This window comes from Elephas maximus, chromosome 3 (genome assembly GCF_024166365.1).
Source record: "Elephas maximus indicus isolate mEleMax1 chromosome 3, mEleMax1 primary haplotype, whole genome shotgun sequence".
Classification (NCBI taxonomy): domain Eukaryota; kingdom Metazoa; phylum Chordata; class Mammalia; order Proboscidea; family Elephantidae; genus Elephas; species Elephas maximus.
In genome coordinates, this window is record NC_064821.1 from 13234573 (window position 1) to 13254298 (window position 19726).

General features: G+C 52.6%; 1 protein-coding gene across 1 annotated transcript in view; it reads right to left on the reverse strand.

Moving 5' to 3' along the window:
• The window catches only part of MYO1F (myosin IF), a 52540-nt gene that overhangs the window by 18723 nt on the left and 14091 nt on the right, over positions 1–19726 (reverse strand). The window contains exons 2-16 of the mRNA XM_049876737.1: positions 16493–16630; positions 15772–15861; positions 15596–15690; positions 13815–13902; positions 13611–13700; positions 12843–12974; positions 12596–12730; positions 12237–12369; positions 11535–11731; positions 9355–9435; positions 9143–9229; positions 7617–7700; positions 6494–6661; positions 5122–5207; positions 129–210 (exon numbers count right to left, since the gene is read on the reverse strand). Coding sequence (XP_049732694.1) covers positions 129–210; positions 5122–5207; positions 6494–6661; positions 7617–7700; positions 9143–9229; positions 9355–9435; positions 11535–11731; positions 12237–12369; positions 12596–12730; positions 12843–12974; positions 13611–13700; positions 13815–13902; positions 15596–15690; positions 15772–15861; positions 16493–16630 — 1686 coding nt within the window. The remainder of the gene's footprint in view (positions 1–128; positions 211–5121; positions 5208–6493; positions 6662–7616; positions 7701–9142; positions 9230–9354; positions 9436–11534; positions 11732–12236; positions 12370–12595; positions 12731–12842; positions 12975–13610; positions 13701–13814; positions 13903–15595; positions 15691–15771; positions 15862–16492; positions 16631–19726) is intronic.

A 19726-nucleotide genomic window follows, 5' to 3' on the forward strand; every position in this document is an offset into this window, starting at 1 on the left:
TTCTGGACAGAGGGTACTGGAGAGAGGAGGCAGGAGCCCCACGATGGGGGGAGACAGACATTGGAGACTGGCCAGGCTGGGACCCGGCCCTCGCCGTGTCCCATGTGCCCTCGCTGCCCCAGGCCCACCTTGATCTTGGAGCCAGCCGTGCTGGGGCGGCCTTTCTTGTCTCCATCCAGCTTCTCAGGAAAGAGCATCCGAAGGAAGGCCCTGGTGGGGAGGGGGAAGAAAGGTATTTGGAGGTGCAGCTGGGCCCTGGGGCACCCTCCTTCAGAGGTGGGGCTGCCTCAGTGTCTAGTACCCAGAGGGCACCCTGAAAAATATGGTTTGCCCTGAATACGGGGGTGCCATGGGCAGGGGTTTGGTTTCATTCTTTCTGGGCCTTGATTTGTGTGCATTTTTCACCTCTTCCTCTGGGAGTATACATGCCTTGAGTAGCAAGTACGATAGAGTGGAGATAAATTAAGTAATAAAATGCATCAATCGGTACAGCATGTTGGGCAACAGCAGCAGTCCACCTCTGTGGTAGGCCAAAAAATGGCCCCCCAAAAGATGTTGTTAGCTGCCATTGAGTCAGCCCCAACTCCTGATGGCCCCATGCACAACAGAACAAAACATTGCCCAGTTCTTCGCCACCCCCATGATCGGTTGCAAATCAGACTGTTGTGATTCATACGGTTTTCACTGTCTGATTTTTGGAATTAGATCTCCAGGCCTTTCTTCCTAGTCTATCTTAGTCTGGAAGCTCTGCCGAAACCTGTTCAGCATCACAGCAACACAAAAGCCTCCACTGCCAGGCGGGTGGTGGCTGCACATGAGGGACATTGGCTGGGAATCGAGCCCGGGTCTCCTACATGGGAGGCGAGAATCCTACTACTGAAGCACCACTGCCTCACTGTCTCCAAAAGACATTTAGATCAAATCCCTGGAACCTTGGAAAAGGGGTCTTTGCAGATGTAATTAAATTAAGAATCTTGATCCTGGATATTCTGGGTTGGCCATAAATCCAATGACAAGTGTTCTTATACAAGAAAGGCAGAGGGAGAGTTGAGACAGACAGAAGAGAAGACACAGAAGAGAAGGAGGCAGTGTGACCATGCAGGCAGGGATTGGAGTGATGTAGCCACAAGCCAAGGAATGCCTGGAGCCACCAGGAAACTAATAATACCCTTCTAGGAGGGATATCACTGCTGATAGCAGATGGATCCTGGCTGAAAGCAGAGAATACCGGAAATATGTTTACCTGTGTTTTATTGACTGTGCAAAGACATTTGACTGTGTGGGTCATAACAGATTAGGATAACATTGTGAAGAATGGGAATTCCAGAACACTTCATTGTGCTCATGAGGACATAGTCCAAGGGGCAGTCGTTTGGACAGAACAAGAGGATACTTCATGGTTTAAAACCAGGAAAGGAAAGGTGTGTGTCAGGGTTGTATCCTTTCACCAAATTTATTCAATCTGTATGCTGAGCAAATAACCTGAGGAGTGGGACTACATGAAGAAGAATGGGGCATCAAGACTGGTGGAAGACTCATTAACAACCTGCAATATGCAGATAACACAGCCTTGCTTGCTGACAGCGGAGAGGACTTGAAGCACTTATTGATGAAGATCAAAGACCGTAGTTTTCAGTGTGGATTACACCTCAACATAAAACAAAAATCCTCACAACTGGATCAATAAGCAACATCACGATAAATGGAGAAAAGACTGACGTTGTCGAGATTTCATTTTACTTGGATCCACATCAACGCCCATGGAAGCGGCAGTCAAAAAATCAAACAATGCATTGCATTGGACAAATCTGCTGCAGAAGACCTCTTTAAAGTGTTGAAAAGTAAAGATGTCACTTTAAGGACTAAGGTGCCCCTGACCCAAGCCATGGTATTTTCAATTGCCTCATATACAGGTGAAAGCCGGGCAATGAATAAGGAAGACAGAAGAAGAATTGATGCTTTTGAATTATGGTTTGGTGAAGAATATTGAATATACCATGGATTGCCAGAAGAACGAATAAATCTGTCTTGGAAGAAGTTCAGCCGGAATGCTGCTTAGAAGCAAGGATAATGAAACCTCGTCTTACATACTTTGGACATGTTGCCAGGAGGGACTAGTCCCTGGAGAAGGACATCATACTTGGTAAAGTAGAGGGTCAGTGAAAAAGAGAAAGACCCTCAGTGAGGTTGACTGACACAGTGGCTGCAATGATGGGCTCAAACATAGCAACGATTGTGAGGACGGCACAGGATCCGGCAGTGTTTCGTTTTGTTGTACATAGGGTCGCTGTGAGTAGGAGCCAACTGAATGGCACCTGACAACAATAGGGGGCATCCTACAGGCGTATACAGGTATATCATGCACACATGTGTGAAGAAATATGTACAAGGATGCTCCCTGTGGCACTGTTGATGATAGCCAAAGAGGGAAACAACCTGAGGGGATCTGTTATGGATTGACTTGTGTCCCCTCAAAATGTGGGTTAGAAACCTAACTCCTATACCTGTGGATGTAATTCCATTTGGGAATAGGGGTTTCTTTGTCATTAATGAGCCCATATCAGTATAGGATGTGTCTTAAACCAACCACTTTTGAGTTATAAAAAGCAGATTAGGCACAAAACCAAAAAAAAAAAAAAACCATTGCTATCTAGTCGATTCCGATTTATAGCAACCCTATAGGACAGAGTAGAACTGCCCCTAGGGTTTCCAAGGAATGCCTGGTGGATTCGAACTGCTGGCCTTTTGGTTAGCAGCCAAACTTTTTTTTTTTTCCTCATACAAAAATTTATACAGACATTGTTATGTGACCCTAGTTGCTCTCTCTATAATATGACAGCACACTCCTCCTTTCTACCCCAGATTTCCCATGTCCATTCAACCAGCTCCTGTCCCTTTTTGCCCAGCAGCCGAACTCTTAATCACTACACCACCAGGGTTTCTGGATTAGGCATAAGGAAACAAGTGGGGAAGACAGACGCCACATAAGGATCACCAAGGAACCAAGGAACACGGAGGCTACAGAAGCTGAAAGAGGCGAGGATCTTCCCCCAGAGCCAACAGAGAGCCTTCCCCTCGAGCCTGCTGCCCTGAATTCAGATCGTGGATCCCTGGTGGAACAGTGGTTAAGAGCTTGGCTGCTAGCCAAAAGGTTGGCAGTTCGAATCCACCAGCTGCTCCTTGGAAACCCTATGGGGCAGTTCTATTCTGTCCTAGAGGGTCACTATGAGTCAGAATCGACTCTGGGCAACGGGTTAACCCTAAACTGTGAGAAAACAAGTTTTTGTTCCTTAAAGCCACCCACTTGTGGTATTTCTGTTTCAGGAGCACCAGGAAACAAAGACAGGACTGATTAAATAAATTTTTGCTACATTCACGGCTCCCTCCTCACTTCCTCAGTGAGGCCTTTCCTGATCACTCTGCTTAAAACAGAGTGCCCTCCCCACTCTCCAGCCCTTTATCTTAATTTTTCTTCCTAGCTCATATCAGTAAGGTCCCTGAGGGGTACAAATGGTTTGTGCTCGACTACTAACCTAAAAAGGAGCCCTGGTGGTGCGATAGTTAAAGGCTCGGCTGCTAACCAAAGGGTGCGCAGTTTGAGCCCACCCAGTGGGTCTGCAGGAGAAAGACCTGGTGATCTGCTCCTGTGAGGATTATAGCCGAGGGATTGTATGGGGCAGTTCTCGTCCGTAACATGTGGGGTTGCCATGTATAGGAAGTGACTTAATGGCTCACAACGACTAAGCTAAAAGTCGGTTTGAACCTGCCCAGCAGTACTGCAGAAGAAAGTCTGGGTTATCTGCTTCAGTAAAGATTACAGGTAGCTAAGAAAACCCTACAGAGCACAGTTCTACTCTGTAACACATGGGTTCGCCATCAGTGGAAATCAACTTGAAGGCAATGGGTTTGGGTTTTTGACTTTTCTTGCCTCACTCTCTGACTTCAGCAGGCATCAGAATCACCGGGAGAGCTTGTTAAAACACAAATAGCTGGGCCCCACACCCAGACCGTCTGATTCACAGGTCTAGGCAAGGGTCCTGTCATCTCTACCAAGTTCCCAAGTGATGCTGGTGCTGTTGGTCCAGGGACCCCACTTTGAGAACCACTGTTCTAGCTCTGTGCTTTCCAACATGGCGGCCACTGGCTCCGCGTGTGGCTGTGGAGCCCTTGAAGCGTGGCTGCCTCAAATCGAGGTGTGCTACAGGTGTTAAAATACACACCCGATTCCAGACTAAGTGTGAAAAAAAAGATGTAAAATATTTCATCCAAATTTTTTAATATCGATTCCACATTGAAATGATAATATTTGCAGTAGTAGCAGACGAATGGGCAGTGAGCTGTGTAGTGGGTGAAAGAAGACGTCTTAAAATTAATTTCACTGTTAAAACCAGCTGCCATGGAGTCAATTCTGACTCATAGTAACCCCATGTATGTCAAAGTAGAACTGTGCTCCATGGGGTTTTCAGTGGCTGATTTTCGGTCAAACCACCAAACTTTAGATTGGTAAGACCAAACAACCAACCCCCCATCGAGTGGATAGCAACTTATTGTGACCCTGTAGGACAGAAAGGCTGTAATCTTTGCGGAAGTAGACTGCCATGTCTTTGTTCCACAGAGCAGCTTTGAACCGAAGACCTTTCAGTTAGCAGCCAAGGGCTTAACCACTGTACCGCCAGGCAGGTCTCCTTTTTAGATTAGTAGGGTCGCTGGGTGTTGGAATTGACCCGATGGCAATGGGTTAGTCAAGCACAAACCGTTTGCACCACTGAGGGACCTTCAATAACAACAACAACAACAAAAAACCAACCAAACCTATGGCTGTGGAGTCAATGCCAACTCATAGCGGGGACAGAGTAGAACCGCCCCCATAGGGTTTCCAAGGAGAGGCTGATGGATTCCAACTGCAGACCTTTTGGTCAGCAGCCATAGCTTTTAACCACTTCGCCACCAGGGCTCCTGACCTTCAATAAAACCAGTCAATAAAACACAGCCCAGGCCACACAGCCCGGGGCATGATGGGAGCTCTGGGGAAGATGGGGTGCCCCTACTTCTTCCCCATTCCCGTGAAGTGGGGCGGAAGGGGGGGCTCTGCCAGGAAGCCTCACGCCTGGGACCACTCACTGCTCACTGGTCTGCATCAGCTCTATAAGGTCGGAGAAGAGAACATCCCGGTTCCTCTCGCAGAAGCCGCTGACGTTGTAGGAGACCTGGGGGGATGGGGCATTGGGGGAAGTGAGGGGCTGAGGTCCTGTGGGGCCTGCTCTGGGTTGAGATGATCAGGGGGTATCTATACCTCTGGTTGGGGGGTCTGTGGAGGCTTATGGTTCATAATTGGGGGAAGAGGGCTGCAGCCTGGGGTCCCTGGAGGGCTGAAACCCAAGTTGAAGTTGGAGGGTGGGGGGCTAGAGCCTGGGTTACAGGTGAGGAGTTACAGCCCAGATTGAGGGGCAGGGGCTGGTGCCTGGATCAGAGGCTCAGTGGGAGTTACACCCCAGACTTGGCGGGGGGGGGGGTGTGGTTGTGAGGGCTGCAGCCTGGGCAAAGGGTCCTTGGGGGTCTACTGCCCAACTTGGATTCAGAAGGTTAGTTTGGGTGTCTGTGTCCTGGTTAGCTGGGAGTTGGGGGTAGTGTCGGGGGAGTTGGTTACAGGATTGGACAGGGGTCCATGGGAGCTTCAGTTTGGGCTGTGGGCTGGATCTGCTATCCAAGTGGGGGCTCTCTGTGGACCTGGCTAGGGCTTTTGCAGCCTGGCTGAGGGAACATGGGTGCTCCAGGGCACTTTAGGGGCTGGGGGCCTGCCGCAGTGGCAGGAGGCCCTGGGGGTGCATGATGCCCACGTTGAGATCAATAGAGAGTCTACAGTCCGGTCATGGACCTGTGTCTGTGTCCAGAGTCTGAGGCTGGTGGATTTCTTTAGCCTTGGGTAGGGCCTGGGGGGGCGGGGCCTAGCCCATTTTAGAGGTGTCCTCCTGGGCCTGGGCTTTCTGGGGATTTGGTGTCCAAGCTGGGGTCAGAGGTGGGAGCTGGTCCTGGGTCAGGGGGTGAGTGGGGTTACAGCTCAAACGGGGGCTCAGGTTTTGCAGCATAGGCACCGCCCTGGTGGTCTGTTGCCCACGTTGGGGTCCATGTGGGGTTTCTGAGCAGCTAGGGAAGGCTGTCTTGTTAGTACGGGGAGCTGTGGCCTTGATCAGGGGCCAACGGGGTTCAGAAGTCCTGGCTGAGGGAACGTGGGCGTTCCCGGGGAGTTTGGGGGTTGGAGAATTCCTGGGGCTCTGCCGGCTGAGGGTCAGTGGTGGTGGGTCTGGGGCTCTGCTAGGTGTGGGGATGGCGATGGCCGGGGCCCCGGGGTCGGCGGAGTTCCGCAGCCCTGGCTGGGAGTTAGGGCGCGCCCCGTACAGTTTGGGGGTAGGGCGGCGGCAGCCCGGGCCAGGGTCCCCGGAGGGCTGTGAGGAGGCGCCAAAGGGGGCCACCCGGAGGCGCGGGGCGCGGGCACCTTGCCAGCGTAGTGGTGGATGACGAAGCCGGCGCTCCAGCTGTTGAAGTGCTCGTGGGAGCCCACCGCCGCCTGCAGCTTCTGCAGCAGCGTCTGGTCCGCGCCGCCGCCCGTGGCGTGCATGGTGGCGCACACGTCGTCCAGGACGCTCATGATGCCCGGCGGGCTCTACGGGGGCGGGGCGGGAGCGGGGAGTGACCAGGGCGAGGGGCGGGGCGGGAGAGGGGAGTGACCAGGGCGAGGGGCGGGGCGGGAGAGGGGAGTGACCAGGGCGAGGGGCGGGGCGGGAGAGGGGAGTGACCAGGGCGAGGGGCGGGGACGAAAGAGGGGACCCGGCGGGGATGGGGCGGGGTGGGGAAAGGAGGAGGGGAGGAGAGAGGTGGGGCGGGGAAACGGAGGAGGGGCGGGCCCGGGGAAAGAGGCGGGGCCGGGGAGAGGGGGGCGTGGACGAGGGAGGGGGACGGGCCGGGGAGGGAGAAATGGAGCGGGGATAGGGGCAGGGCGGGGCGTGGGGGATGACGGAGGGGTGGGGAGAGGGATGGGAGGAAGTAGGGGTGTGGTAGAGTGAGAGGGAACGGGGTCAGCCAGGCCCTGCCCTGTCCCCGACCCAACTTTCTGGCAGGGAGAGCTCCCGGGGTGTGGTTGGAGGAGGGGCGAGGGCCCAAGCTGGGTGGACTTAGGTCCTCCTGTTCTGGGGCTTCCGAATATAAGGGCAAAAAGTGGTGGTGGGGGCCGGGGGTGTGGGGGGGTGCTGTGGGAGCACGCTGGAGCGTAGGACTGAGTGGGGGCACTCCATAAGGGGTCCAAGCCTCTTTCCTCTCTCAGTCTGGGAGGCCTGCCAGTGCTAACCCCTCTGGCCTTGATTGCTGCAGGAGGAATGTTTGCTGAATGACTGAGTGAGTGGTGAGCGGGTTGGCAGAGTGAATGGCTGAGAGTCGGTGGAGGGATATTTCCATGGTGGCTGTATGCCCAAGCGGGAAGCGTGAGGTAGAGAAGGGCCCGCGGGAGCTGTTATCCCCTTCTGTCTGGCCTAGGGCACACGGCCCAGCCTGCCCTGCCCAGGTTTCCTAGGCCCAGCTCCAGGACCCTGTGAGATCCCCAGAATTGGCCTGGCCCTCATCACCTTGTTTTCGATGAGGTCGCAGACGACCTTGTTGTTGAAGTACTGGATGGGGGTCCAGCGGATGCCCTCTTGTACATACTCCTCCTGGGGGGCAGGAGAGGGGGTAGAGGTGAGGGTGGGTGTCCCAGCAAAGGTGTGTTTCTAGAATGCAAGCTCTACAAAGGTGGCTGCATTACCTATCCTCCCCTCATCTGTCTCTGGCAGCAAAGCTGATTTGCCCTTTTCTGGCTCAGGCCAGAAGTATCAGGGAAGCACAAGCCCCCACCTCTAGAAGCCCTCACCCAGTGGCAGGCAAGAGTGGGTGGATCAATACCCCAGCTCCCTGGCTTCTCTGCTGGGACAACTTTGAGACATGCTCTATGCAGTCTCCCAGGGGTCCCCACAGAATCGAGTCTCAGTTGCCCACAATGTAACCTGCTCATCAACGCAGCCTGTTTGGGCTCCTTCTTGTCTCTGACTTAATTCCTTTCTCCCCTCCTGGTGCTTCCTGAGGTCACCACTCACTTAAGCCACTTGGCCCTGAATCCTTGCCTCAGGCTCTGCTCCTGGGGGAGCCCAAAATTAAAACAGCAGGAAATTTAGTCCACCTCGTTTACAGCTGTGTTTTCAGCACCCAAAACAGTGCCTGGCACAGAGCACTCAATAAATTAAAAAGCCAAGCCCATTGCTGTCAAGTTGATTCCGACTCATGGAGACCCCATGTGTTACAGAGTAGAACTGCTCCATAGGGTTTTCAAGGCTGTGACCTTTCGGAAGCAGATTGCCGGGCCTTTCTTCCAAGGAGTTACTGGGTGGGTTTGAACCGCCAACCTTTAGCTAAGTAGTTGAGTGCAAACCATTTGCACCACCCAGGAACCCTTAAAAAAAAAAAAAAAAAAAAAAACTAGTTGTTGTCGACTTGATTCTGATTCATGGCGACCCAGTGTGTTTTAGAGTATAATTGAACTCCATAGGGTTTTCATGAATGTGACCTTTCAGAAGTAGATTGCCAGGTCTTTCTTCCCAGCGACCCCTGGCTGATTTTGAACTGCCTTTCAGTTAGTAGCCAAGTGCTTAGCCATTTGTGCCACTCAAGAACTCTCACCTAGGGATTCTGTTCACTAAATAATATTGTTAGGTGCCATTGAGTCAATTCTGACTCATAGCAAGTCTGTGCCAAAGTAGAACTGCCCCATAGAGTTTCCCAGACTGTAATCTTTATAGGAGCAGATCACCAGGTCTTTTCTCCCAGGGATCCACTGGTGGGTTGGAACCTCCGACCTTCTGTTAGCAGCCTAGCGCTTAACCGTTGCACTACCAGGGCTCCTTTACTAAGTAATACTTAGCATATAATTGTTGACTGAATGAACAAAGAGGGCATTTCCCAGGGCTTGTCAGCGCTTTAGAGGCAGAAAGCCTCTTTTGAAGACAGTCTTATGATGAAGCCTGGACAGGTAAGACAGAGAGGGGTGGGAATCGCTGACTGGGTACCCTCAAGCTGTGTAGCCACCCTCGTGGCCCCGCCCTACCCAGGTGGCCACGCCCACCTGCTCAGCCTTCAGGGTGAGCTCGATGAAAATCTGCTGCAGCTTCTCGTTGACGAAGTTGATGCAGAACTGCTCGAAGCCATTTTTCTGCGAGGTAAGGGGAGGGTGGTTCCCTCAGTGAACTGACGACAGAGGCCGGTGGCTACTGGGCCTCCTCCGGGTGTGAGGGGAGCGCAGGGAGGATGGAAAATGGGCGGGGGCAGGGGCCATACCTGAAAGATCTCGAAGCCGTAGATGTCAAGCACGCCAATGCTGTACTCCTCCTGCGGCTTCTGCATGGCGCGGTTGATGGCCTGTGACACGGGTGGGGACAGTGGGCGCCCGGTCAGGCCCACGCCTAGCCTGCCTTTCTCCCTGTAGGCTCTCAGCCCACCTCAAGAGCTATGTTCCCTCACACCAGTTTCTCTCCTGCCTTCCCCAGCTCTGTGCACGTTGTTGCTGTGTGCCATGAGTCGATTCTGACTCATTGTAGAGCTGCCCCATAGGGCTTTCAATGGCTATAATCTTACAGAAGTAGATTGCCAGGCCTTTTTTCCGTGGTGCTGCTGGGTGGATTTGAGCCATCCACCTTTCAGGTAGTAGCCAATCCAACCCATTCGTGCCACCCAGGGACCTATATATATATATGTACATACATGTTATGTACATACATGGATGTTGTTGTTAGGTCCTGTCCGGTCAATTTCGGCTCATAGCCACCCCATGTGACAGAGTGGAACTTCCCCATATGATTTACTTGGTCGTAATCTTTACAGGAGCAGATTGCCAGGTCTTTCTCCTGTGGAGCTGCCGAGTGCGCTTGAACTCTCTGCCTTTCGGTTAGCAGTCAAGTGGTTAACTTGCGCCATGAGGGCATTTTGCTCTGTGCATACACCCCCCGTTATGGGTTGCATTGTGTCCCCTAAAAGATATGTTGGAGTTCTAACCCTATACCTGTGACTGTGACCTTGTGTGGAAATAGGGTCTTTGAAGATGTTATCAGTTACATTAATGTGACCTAATCCAATATGAGTGGTGTCCTTATAAAAGAAAAGAGACACAGAGACAGGGAGACACAGAGGGAAGATGAATATGTGAAGACAGAGGCAGAGATGGAGTGATGCTGCACCTGCAAGCCCAGGACTGCCTGGGGCCACCAGAAACTGAAAGACACAAGGAATGAGTCTCCCCTAGAGCCTTTGGAGAGACCTTAGCCCTGCTGATACCCTGAATTCAGACTTCCAGCTCCAGAAGTGTGAGACGACACATTTCCATTGTTGTAAGCCACCTAGTTTGTGGTAGTTTGTTACGGTAGCTGTGGGAAACTCATACACCCCCCACCCCATCAGTCATCCACACCAGAAACCCCAGTGTCAGAATATCTGGAAGCTGGTTCTGCCACTTGCTGGCTGTGTGACCTCAAGCAAGCCACTTCACCTCTATGTCTCCCATTTCTCATCTTTAAAATGGGCTAATACTAGCAACTACCTCAGGGATTTTTGGAGGGTTAAATAAATTGAGGCTCACAAAACATTTAGAACAATGCCTGGCACACACCAAGTGCTATGTAAATGTTTGCTACAGTTACTATTGTTTAGGGCCTAGATGTCTCCTGTTCCCATCCACCCCCATCCAGTCCATCACCTTGGCCCCTTGATGACCCTCCTGGGTGCTCTCAAATGCATCTACTCTTGTCCATCCCCGCAGCCCCAGGATGCTCCAGCTTCCCCTCCCCTTCCTAGGCTCCACGTCCCAGCCTGAGGGAGCCTCTAACACTTCCATCTGATCACCTCCCACACCTGCACAAAGCCCCCATGCCCAGGAATTATTGAAAATATGACAGTCAAGCCTGCTCCGCCACGTGGCTGTGTTTCAGTCCCAGCCCATAGCCTGGCACACACTAGGCACACTCCATAAATGTTAGTGTCATGGATATAATAACTTTTTAGGGAACATGGATATAATTACGTTCCCTAAAAAGTTATGTTGAAGTCCTAATGTCTGTACCTGTGAAAGTGACCCAGTTTGGGAATAGGCGTTTTCTTTTGTTACGTTTTAATGAAGTCATACGGGAGTACGGTGGGTCCTAAACCTAATCCCTTCTGAGGGGTGTCTTAGAAAAGAACAGACGCAGGCACAGCAGAGGAAGAGACCATGTGAAATGCAAGCCAAGGAACGCCGAGAGACCCCAAGGAGCCAAGGAACGCCTGAGGCTACCAACAAGGAAGGACCCTTCCCTAGAGCCGATGCCCGGATGTGGACTCCTAGCTTCCAGGGCTGTGAGACAATAAATTCTGTCCTTTAAAGCCACACTCACTCTGGCACCCCGCCCCGCGCATAACCCCACACAGTCCTCTAAGCCCTGCCCCTGCCCCGCCCACGCCCCGCCCACGCCCCTGCCCCACCCACTCGCCTCCACTAGAAAGTCGAAGAGGCGCGCATACAGCCCCTTGGCCAAGGCGTCGCGGGTGTAGGCGGCCTGCTCCACGTTGAGGGTCACGTCGATGGACTCGCTGCGCCCCCCCCAGCGGCTGTCCATCTTGCGGCTGGTCAGCTTCTCCTGCAGCCGCCCGCTGTCGATGCCCAGTAGGTAGGCAGGAAAGGCCAGGACTGCCCGCAGGGCGTGCAGCCAGTTAGTCGCCAGTGCTTTTTGCGGAGGCCACCCTCTCCCCTCCCCCCCATCTTGTCCAGTGACTCTGACATTGCCCTTGTGGGTCCTTGTCCTCCTGATGTCAGGCTAGGAGGGACCAGTTCTCACACATACACATATACATACACACTCACACGTTCACACGCGTATACACATACACACAAATACACAGACTCACGCACACGCACACACTCACACACACTTGTACGCATTCACACAATGCACACAGAGACACGCAAACATCCTCACAAATGTGCCCTCCATCCTGACACATGCAGCCACCAGCGTTTCCATGCACAAGCCCCGGCAGACCCTCCCCAGAACCCCCACTTCTCATAGGCTGCCCCCAATGCTCACACATGTCCCCTAGTTCTCACACGCTCTCCCCAGTCCTCACCCACTCCCCCCCAGTAACCACCCCTGCACCTCCTTCCTTCCAGCTGCCCTCCCAGCTCCCGCACTCACGGTCCACACTCTCCACGCGGGCGTAGTTCCCATCTTCGCAGAAGCTAATGTTCCCCAGGTGCAGGATCCCAGCGACGAGCTGCAGGACCAGCTGCTGGATGCTGGGCGGGATCCCAATGACCTGCATGGCGCTCTGTGGGCACAATGGGGCAGAGCCTGAGCCTTGAGCCCCGACCTCCCCTGGCCCCGGGTCTGGTCTCTGGGCCCCAGTGCAGACACCTGGGCCCCTGTCCAGCCTCTTTCACCCAAGTGCTGTGTGACCTTGGGCCAGCCCCTGCCCCTTTCTGGGCCTTGGTTTCCTGATTTGTAACACAAGGGGACTCCTTGGGCTGGGGGCTGGAGTGGTGGCCGGTTCTTACCAATGTCTCACTGAAGTCGCTCCTGTCATCGGTGCCGTCCACCTTGTAGGTGTCCGATTGGTTGAGGTAGTAATAGTAGTCGGGGGTCATGAGCCCCAGGTTCTGCCGCTGCTCCTGGGAGGCCCCTTCCAGCAGCTGGAGGGTTGTGATGGTCACAGACCTCCCAGACACTAACCCTCCCGTTGCTTCCCCCCGGGCTCCAGATGGGGGTCCTTCTACCCTGGCCCCATGGCCCCCTTCCCTGTACCTGGTAGTAGATGTGGAAGTTCCTCTCATTTTCATTCTGTGAGACCACGCGAGACTTCTCCAGCAAGAAGTTGGAGATCTTGCCCCCATCGGGCTCTCCTCCGCGGCTGAACTGAATCTCAAAGTACTTGCCCTGAGCCCAGGAGAGCCATGTCAGCCCCTGAGGGTCCCAGGGGGTGCAGGTGGGGAAGGAGTGGGAGTGTGGACTCAGACTGATGAGGCTTGCCTCTCCTCACCTCTCCCCTATGTGACCTCAATTCATTTCTAAATCCCTGTCTGCCACCGATTCACCAGAAGGCAATGGTGATTTGGTGGTAGAATTCTTGCCTTCCATGTGGGAGACATGAGTTCAGTTCCTGGCCGATGCACCTCATGGACAGCCACCACCCATCTGTCAGTGGAGGCCTTGGTGTTGCTGTGATGCTGAAGAGGTTTCAGCAGAGCTGCCAGACTAAGACAGACTAGGAAGAAAGCCTGGTGATCAAAAGTGGGGCCTGAAATGTATGACTAGGAACAGATGTGGCATGGGAGTGTTTAAGAGGAGTGTTTAAGGGTGTTATACAGACATGTCATGGCCTCCACATTTCTGCCAATAGGGGACCCCTTTTCAGGTGGAACATAGGCAGGAAGTGAGTCCCCAGCAGGAGCAGGTGTTTCCTGCTGGATTTCCAATGGGGCTCTTGTCCTGGGAATGTAGGGGCATTTGTGTGTGTGTTACGGAAGGGAGTGAAGGTCAGCGTGGAGGGAAAGGATGCTCCAAGAGACTCACAAAGCGACTGGAGTTGTTGTTGCGCACAGTCTTGGCATTGCCGAAGGCCTCGAGCAGCGGGTTGGACTGCAGGATGATATCCTTGACATGCTGGGGGTAGGGACAGGTGAGGGTGGGCAGAGGTCAGGCTGGGGTAGGTGGCCGGGAGGTGAACTGCCCTGGAGAGGGGAGACCCAGCCTGTCCTTCTGTCCTTTCTGACTCACCTGGACTTTCTCGCCTCCGCCAGACACCTTGGAGATGTAACCCATGATGTATTTGGCTGCCACCGTCTTCCCAGCTCCACTCTCTCCGCTGAGGGTGGGTGGGGGAAAGGAGTGATCAGAGAGTGGGAGGAGGGAGGGATAGGGCCACATTCCTGTCCTGTTATTCATTCATTCATGATCCCAGGTACTGGAGATACAATCATGAACAAGACAGATAAAAATCCCTGCCCTCGAGCTGGGTGAATGGAGAAGGGAAGTAAGACGTGGAAAGGAGTGTGGTGTCACATTATAGGAAGAGCAACTAGGGTCTCATAATAATGTGTGTATAAATTTTGGTATGAGAAACTAACCTGAACTGTAAACTTTCCGTTAAAGCACACACACACACACACACACACACACACACACACACACACACACATATGTTTAGAAAAAAAGAAAAAAATCCCTGCCTTTAGGGAGCTGACATTTAGGAGGACAGATGGAGAAAAAAAATCAGTTGCCGTCAAGTCGATTCCCAGTCATGGTGACCCCATGTGTGTCAGAGTAGAACTGGGCTCCATAGGGTTTTCAGTGGCTGATTTCTCAGAAGTAGATCATCAGGCCCTTTTTCCGAGCTGCCTCAGGGCAGACTTGAACTGCCAACCTTTTGGTTAGCAGCCAAATGCCTAACTGTTTGCACCAACCAGGGACCCCACCGGAGAGAAAGAATAAGTGAGATATATCATGGGTCAGATGGTGTAGTGAAATGAGTTCCTGTATGTGGCTCTTTGCCTTGGTTCTTTGGAAAAACAGCTTGAAAGACGTTCCCTCTAAGCCCTGAGGAGTTACCTTTGCCCTAGTTTTGTACCCCAGAGTGTTTGTTACTTTTGCCAGGTTGGTTGGCATTTCCTTGGTCAGTTCCTGGCCCTGATGGGAATGCCATGCCTTGAAATTGACAAGGAGTTTGTCTATCTAAGCAGCTGGCCCCACAGAGGTTTGGCAGGCAGAAAGAAGTAGAAAGAAGCAGAGAGAGAGAGAGGAGGCAAGGAACCTCCTCAAAGAGTTGTAATACTGGTCAAAGGCTGTAACACTGAAGACAGCGAGAGGCCTAGAAGGGACCCAGTGGCAGAGCCAGTGGCAACAGACCCAGAAGGGGCCTAGCAGTGGATCTGGCGGCGACAGACAACAGGACCAAGAGGAGCCTCTCCTCAGGGGGCTGAGAGGGCTGTCCTATACTAAAGAAGGGAGACTCTGCCTACATGCTTCCTGATCCTGATTCCTGAGTTGTAGCATGTTGACCCTGATCCTGAGTTGTACTCTGTTTCTTCCTTAATAAACCACTTAACTGTAAGTATGTGTGGTCATTACAACAGATTATCGAACCCAGAAGAGAGTGCCGTAGGAGGGACGGCTGGTGTCAGAATTGGTAAAAAGGGTGGAGAGTGGAGGTATGGCTGACCTCCACCTCATGTGAATCAGCTTTGTGCTGATGGTGATTCTCATTAGCCTCCATGAAGTTAGACAGGTCCTGATGCTATTACTGCTACTACCAGTAGCAGCAGGACAAGGAAGGACAAACAGGGACAGGGCAGAGAGGGACTGCAAGGCTTTGTTCAAATCAGGAATTAGAGAAGGAAACAAGATGGGAAAGAGGGAGCCTGGGAAGGTTCTGGAGAAGAACGGGCTGAAAGCTTCCTGAGGATGGAGAAAACTGAGGTAGGGGATGTGGAGTTCCGAGCAGACTTTCCTGGGAAGGTGATGATGTTTGAGCAGGACCTGAGCAGAAGGGTCCCCAGTACCTGATGATGACACACTGGTTCTCACAGTCGATTAGCATGTTCCGATACATGTTGTCCGTGAGGGCGTAGATGTGTGGTGGATTCTCGTACTGGGCCTAGTGGGGGAGGTCAGGGCTCAGCCCAGGGCTGGGGGTGGGGGCTCTGGTACTGTACCCCCCACCCGGCCTGGGCCTCACCGCTCCCTGGTAGAGGTCGATCTCACGGTCAGTGAAGTAGGGCATTTGCTTGAAGGGATTCACGGAGATGAGTACAGAGCCAATGTAGGTCTGGGGGCAGTTAAGGGCCAGGTGGTGTCTGGGCATAATTTGTCCCCTGGGATCCTGGCCCCCTCATCCTGCTCCTCCTGAGCCTCCCAGAGCCCCATTGCTCACAGAAAGAAATGAACATACTCAGATGTGTCCTGGGTCTCTCAGGAAGAAAGATGTCCCTCATCCATTCACACGTCATCCCTCCATCCACCCACAGATCATACCTCCATCCATCCACACGTCATCCCTCCATCCACCCACATGTCACCCCTCCACCATCTACGTATCATCCCTCCATCCATCCACACGTCATCCCTCCATCCACCCACATGTCATCCGTCCATCCATCCACAAGTCATCCCTCCATTCGTCCACATGTCATCCCTCCATCCGTCCACACGCCATCCTCCATCCATCCACACGTCTTCCCTCCATCCATTTATGTGTCATCCCTCCATCCATCCACATCATCCCTCAATCCATCCACACATCATCCCCCATCCATCTACATGTCATCCCTTTCTCCATCCACACATCATCCCTCTATCCATTCACAGGTTGTGCCTCCATTCCCTGGTCAGTCATCCTTCCACCCCTCTGCCCTTCAACTGCCCATCCCTCCCCCGCGCCTGCCCGCAGCCAAGGGTGCAAAGATGTAGTCGTCCATGAAGCGCTTGCGCAGGTTGCCCACAATGGCGTCCTCAGTGATCTGGGGCAGCAGCACCATGTCATCCACGCCGCTTTGCTTCACATTGTGGCTCTGCCAGTGGAACCGCTCCTTGCTGCCCTGCGGGTGGGGGCCGATGGGTGGGGGTGAGCCCCTGCAGGGGACAGGGCAGGCTGGGGCCTCAGGAGCCATCATCCAACTTGCCTCCACCACCTGCTTCTGATTCTACCCCCCGCCCACTCAACCGTATCACCACCTACCGCTGCCACCTTCCCCATCTCAGGGATACCAGGCGTTAAGGGTTGGATTGAGTTCCCCCAAAAGGCATGTGCAACCGTTAACCTTCAGTCCCTGTGAAAGTGGCCTTATTTGGAACTTTTTTTTTTAATTGTACTTTAGGTGAAAGTTTACAGCTCAAGTTAGTTTCTCATACAAAAATTTATACACACATTGTTATGTGACCCTAGTTGCTCTCCCTATAATGTGACAGCACACTCCTGCTTTCCACCCTGAATTTCCCGTGTCCGTGGACTTTTCTGTTGTGGTAGAGTAGATTCAGACTCATGGCGACCCCATGTGTGTCAGAGTAGAACCGTGCTCCGTAGGGTTTTCAATGCTGGTGCAGTAGTTAAGCACTCAAGTGTTAACTGAAAGGCTGGCGGTTTGAACCCACCAGCTGCTCTTTAGGAGACAGACGTGACAGTTGACTTCCGTAAAGATTTACGGCCTTGGAAACCCTATCGGGCAGTTCTACTTTGTCCTACAGGGCTGCTATGAGTCAGAATTGACTTCATGGCAACGGGCTTGGTTTTTTTGTTTGGGTGACCTTTCTTGCAAGGTGCCTCTGGGTGGATTCTAACTGCTAACCTTTGGGTTAGCACCCGAGTGGGGTGCTTAACTGTGTCACCCAGGGACTTCTATTTGGAAAGAGGGTCTTTGAAGATGTAATGAGTTAAGTTCACATGAGGTTGTACTGGAGTAGAAAAGACCAAAACCAAATCAGTTGCCATCAAGTCAAATATGACTCATGGTGACCTCACATGTGTCAGAACTGTGCTCCATAGAGTTTTCAATGGCTGATTTTTCAGAAGTCAGTTGCTAGGCCTTTCTTCCGAGTCACCTCTGGCTGGGTTCAAACCACCAACCTTTTGTTTAGTAGTTGAATGCTTAACTGTTTGCACCCACCAAGGACTCCTACTGATGTAGGGCAAACCCTATATCCTATATGATTGGTGTCCTTATAACAAGAGAAGGAGAGACAAGGGCACAGAGGGCAGACGACCACGTGAAGATGGAGGCAGAGATTGGAATGATGTGGCCACAAGCCAAGAAATGTCTGAGATCACCAGAAGCTGGAAGAGGCAAGGAGGGATCCTCCCCTAGAGCCTTCAGAGGGAGCATGGCCCTGCTGACATTTGATTTTGGACTTCTAGCCTCCAGAACTGTAGACAATAAATTCTCCCTATGTTAAGCCACCCAGACGTGGTATTTTGTTATGGCAGGCACAGGAAACTAACCAGTTAAAAACCAGTTGCCACTGAGTCAGTTCTGACTCATGGCAACCTCATGTGTGTCAGAGTAGAATTGTTTTCCACTAGTGATTGCCAGGCCTTTCTTCTGAGGCACCTCTGAACTCGAACCACCAACTGTTCGCTTAGCAGCTGAGCACATTCACTGTTTACACTCCCAGGGACTCCCCACCAAGGCACCAGGAGAGGTGGGTGAGGTGGAGTCCTGGCTCCCTGCCCTCACAGAGGAGGCCAGAGAAGGAGACCCTCACTCTGAGCCATCCCTGCGTCTCCTCTTTTGTCTTCCTGTTGCCTCACCCCTCCACTCAGTAACCCTGCCATGGAAGAGACAGTGAGGCCAGGCCAGGCCAGGCCAGGGTGAGCTGGGTGGATTTTGGATAGGCTAAGGGAAGGGAGAGGAGCATTGGTAGCGCAGTGGCTAAGTGCTCAGCTGCAAACCAAAAGTTTGGCAGTTCAAACTCATCAGCTGCTCCAAAGGAGAAAGATGTGGCAATCTGTTTCCATAAGGATTACAGCCTTGGCAACCCTGTGGAGCAGTTCTACTATGTCACTTGGGATCGCTATGAGTCGGAACCTACTCAACGGCATGAGTTTGGTTTTTTCTTAAGGGAGGGAAGGCGGGGGCAGGGAGGGCTCTATAGAGGAGCCATCCGTCCCTGGTTCTCACTTCCGTCCAGACTATCTGCCTCTCACTTCCCCAACTTCCCTCCCCCTGATCTGTCCATGGCATTCGATGCACTGCCCACCTCTTCCTCCTCCAGGCAGCCTCCTTCCTCCAGGTCCCCTCCTCCTGTCTCATGGCCATGCACCCTACCCCATCTGCCTGAGTCCTCCTGGCCATCACATGGCACGACTCTGCTCCTCAGCTTGACCTTAACTCCCAGCCCAATCTTCCCGCACTCACCCTGCTCCTCACCAGCTCCAGCACCCTCCCAGGCTCCCTCTTTCCCATCTCATTTCCTTTCCTAGGTTTTTATTTTATTGTTGCTGATGTTGTTAGCTGCTGTCTACTCTACTCTGACTCATGGTGACCCCGTAGGTGCACAGTAGAACTGTGCTTCATGCGATTTTCAAGGCTGTGAACTTCCAGAAGCAGATTGCCAGGCCTTTCTTCGGAGGCACCTCTGGGTGGGTTTGAGCTGCCAACCATTCAGTTAGCAGTTGAGCACTTCACTGTTTTCACCACCTGGAGACTCCTTTTATTGTAGTAAATACATATACGACAAAACATTTGCCAATTCATCATTTTTTACATGTACGATTCAGTCACATTGGTTCCATTCATCATGTTGTGCAACTATCACCCCAACCGTTTCCAGATTATTCCACCACTGCTCACAGAAACTCAGTGCCCCCCCCCCCCCAAGCAATGACTTCTCTTTTCACCTTCCTGCCACCCCTGGGTCTGAGTAGTACAGTTAACACACTCGGCTGCAAACCGAAAGGTTGGTGGTTCGAGGCCACCCAGAGGTGTTTTGGAAGAAAGTCCTGGAGATCTACTTCCAAAAACTCAGCCACTGAAAACCCTACAGAGCACAGCTCTACTCTGACACACACATGGTGGCCATGAGTCGGAATAGACTCAGCAACAACTGGTACCGCCCTTGGTAACCACTAATACGTTTTGGTCTCTTCTTCCCTAGTTTTTTTTTTTTTTTTTGTATGAGATGATAGCACCTTCCTTAGT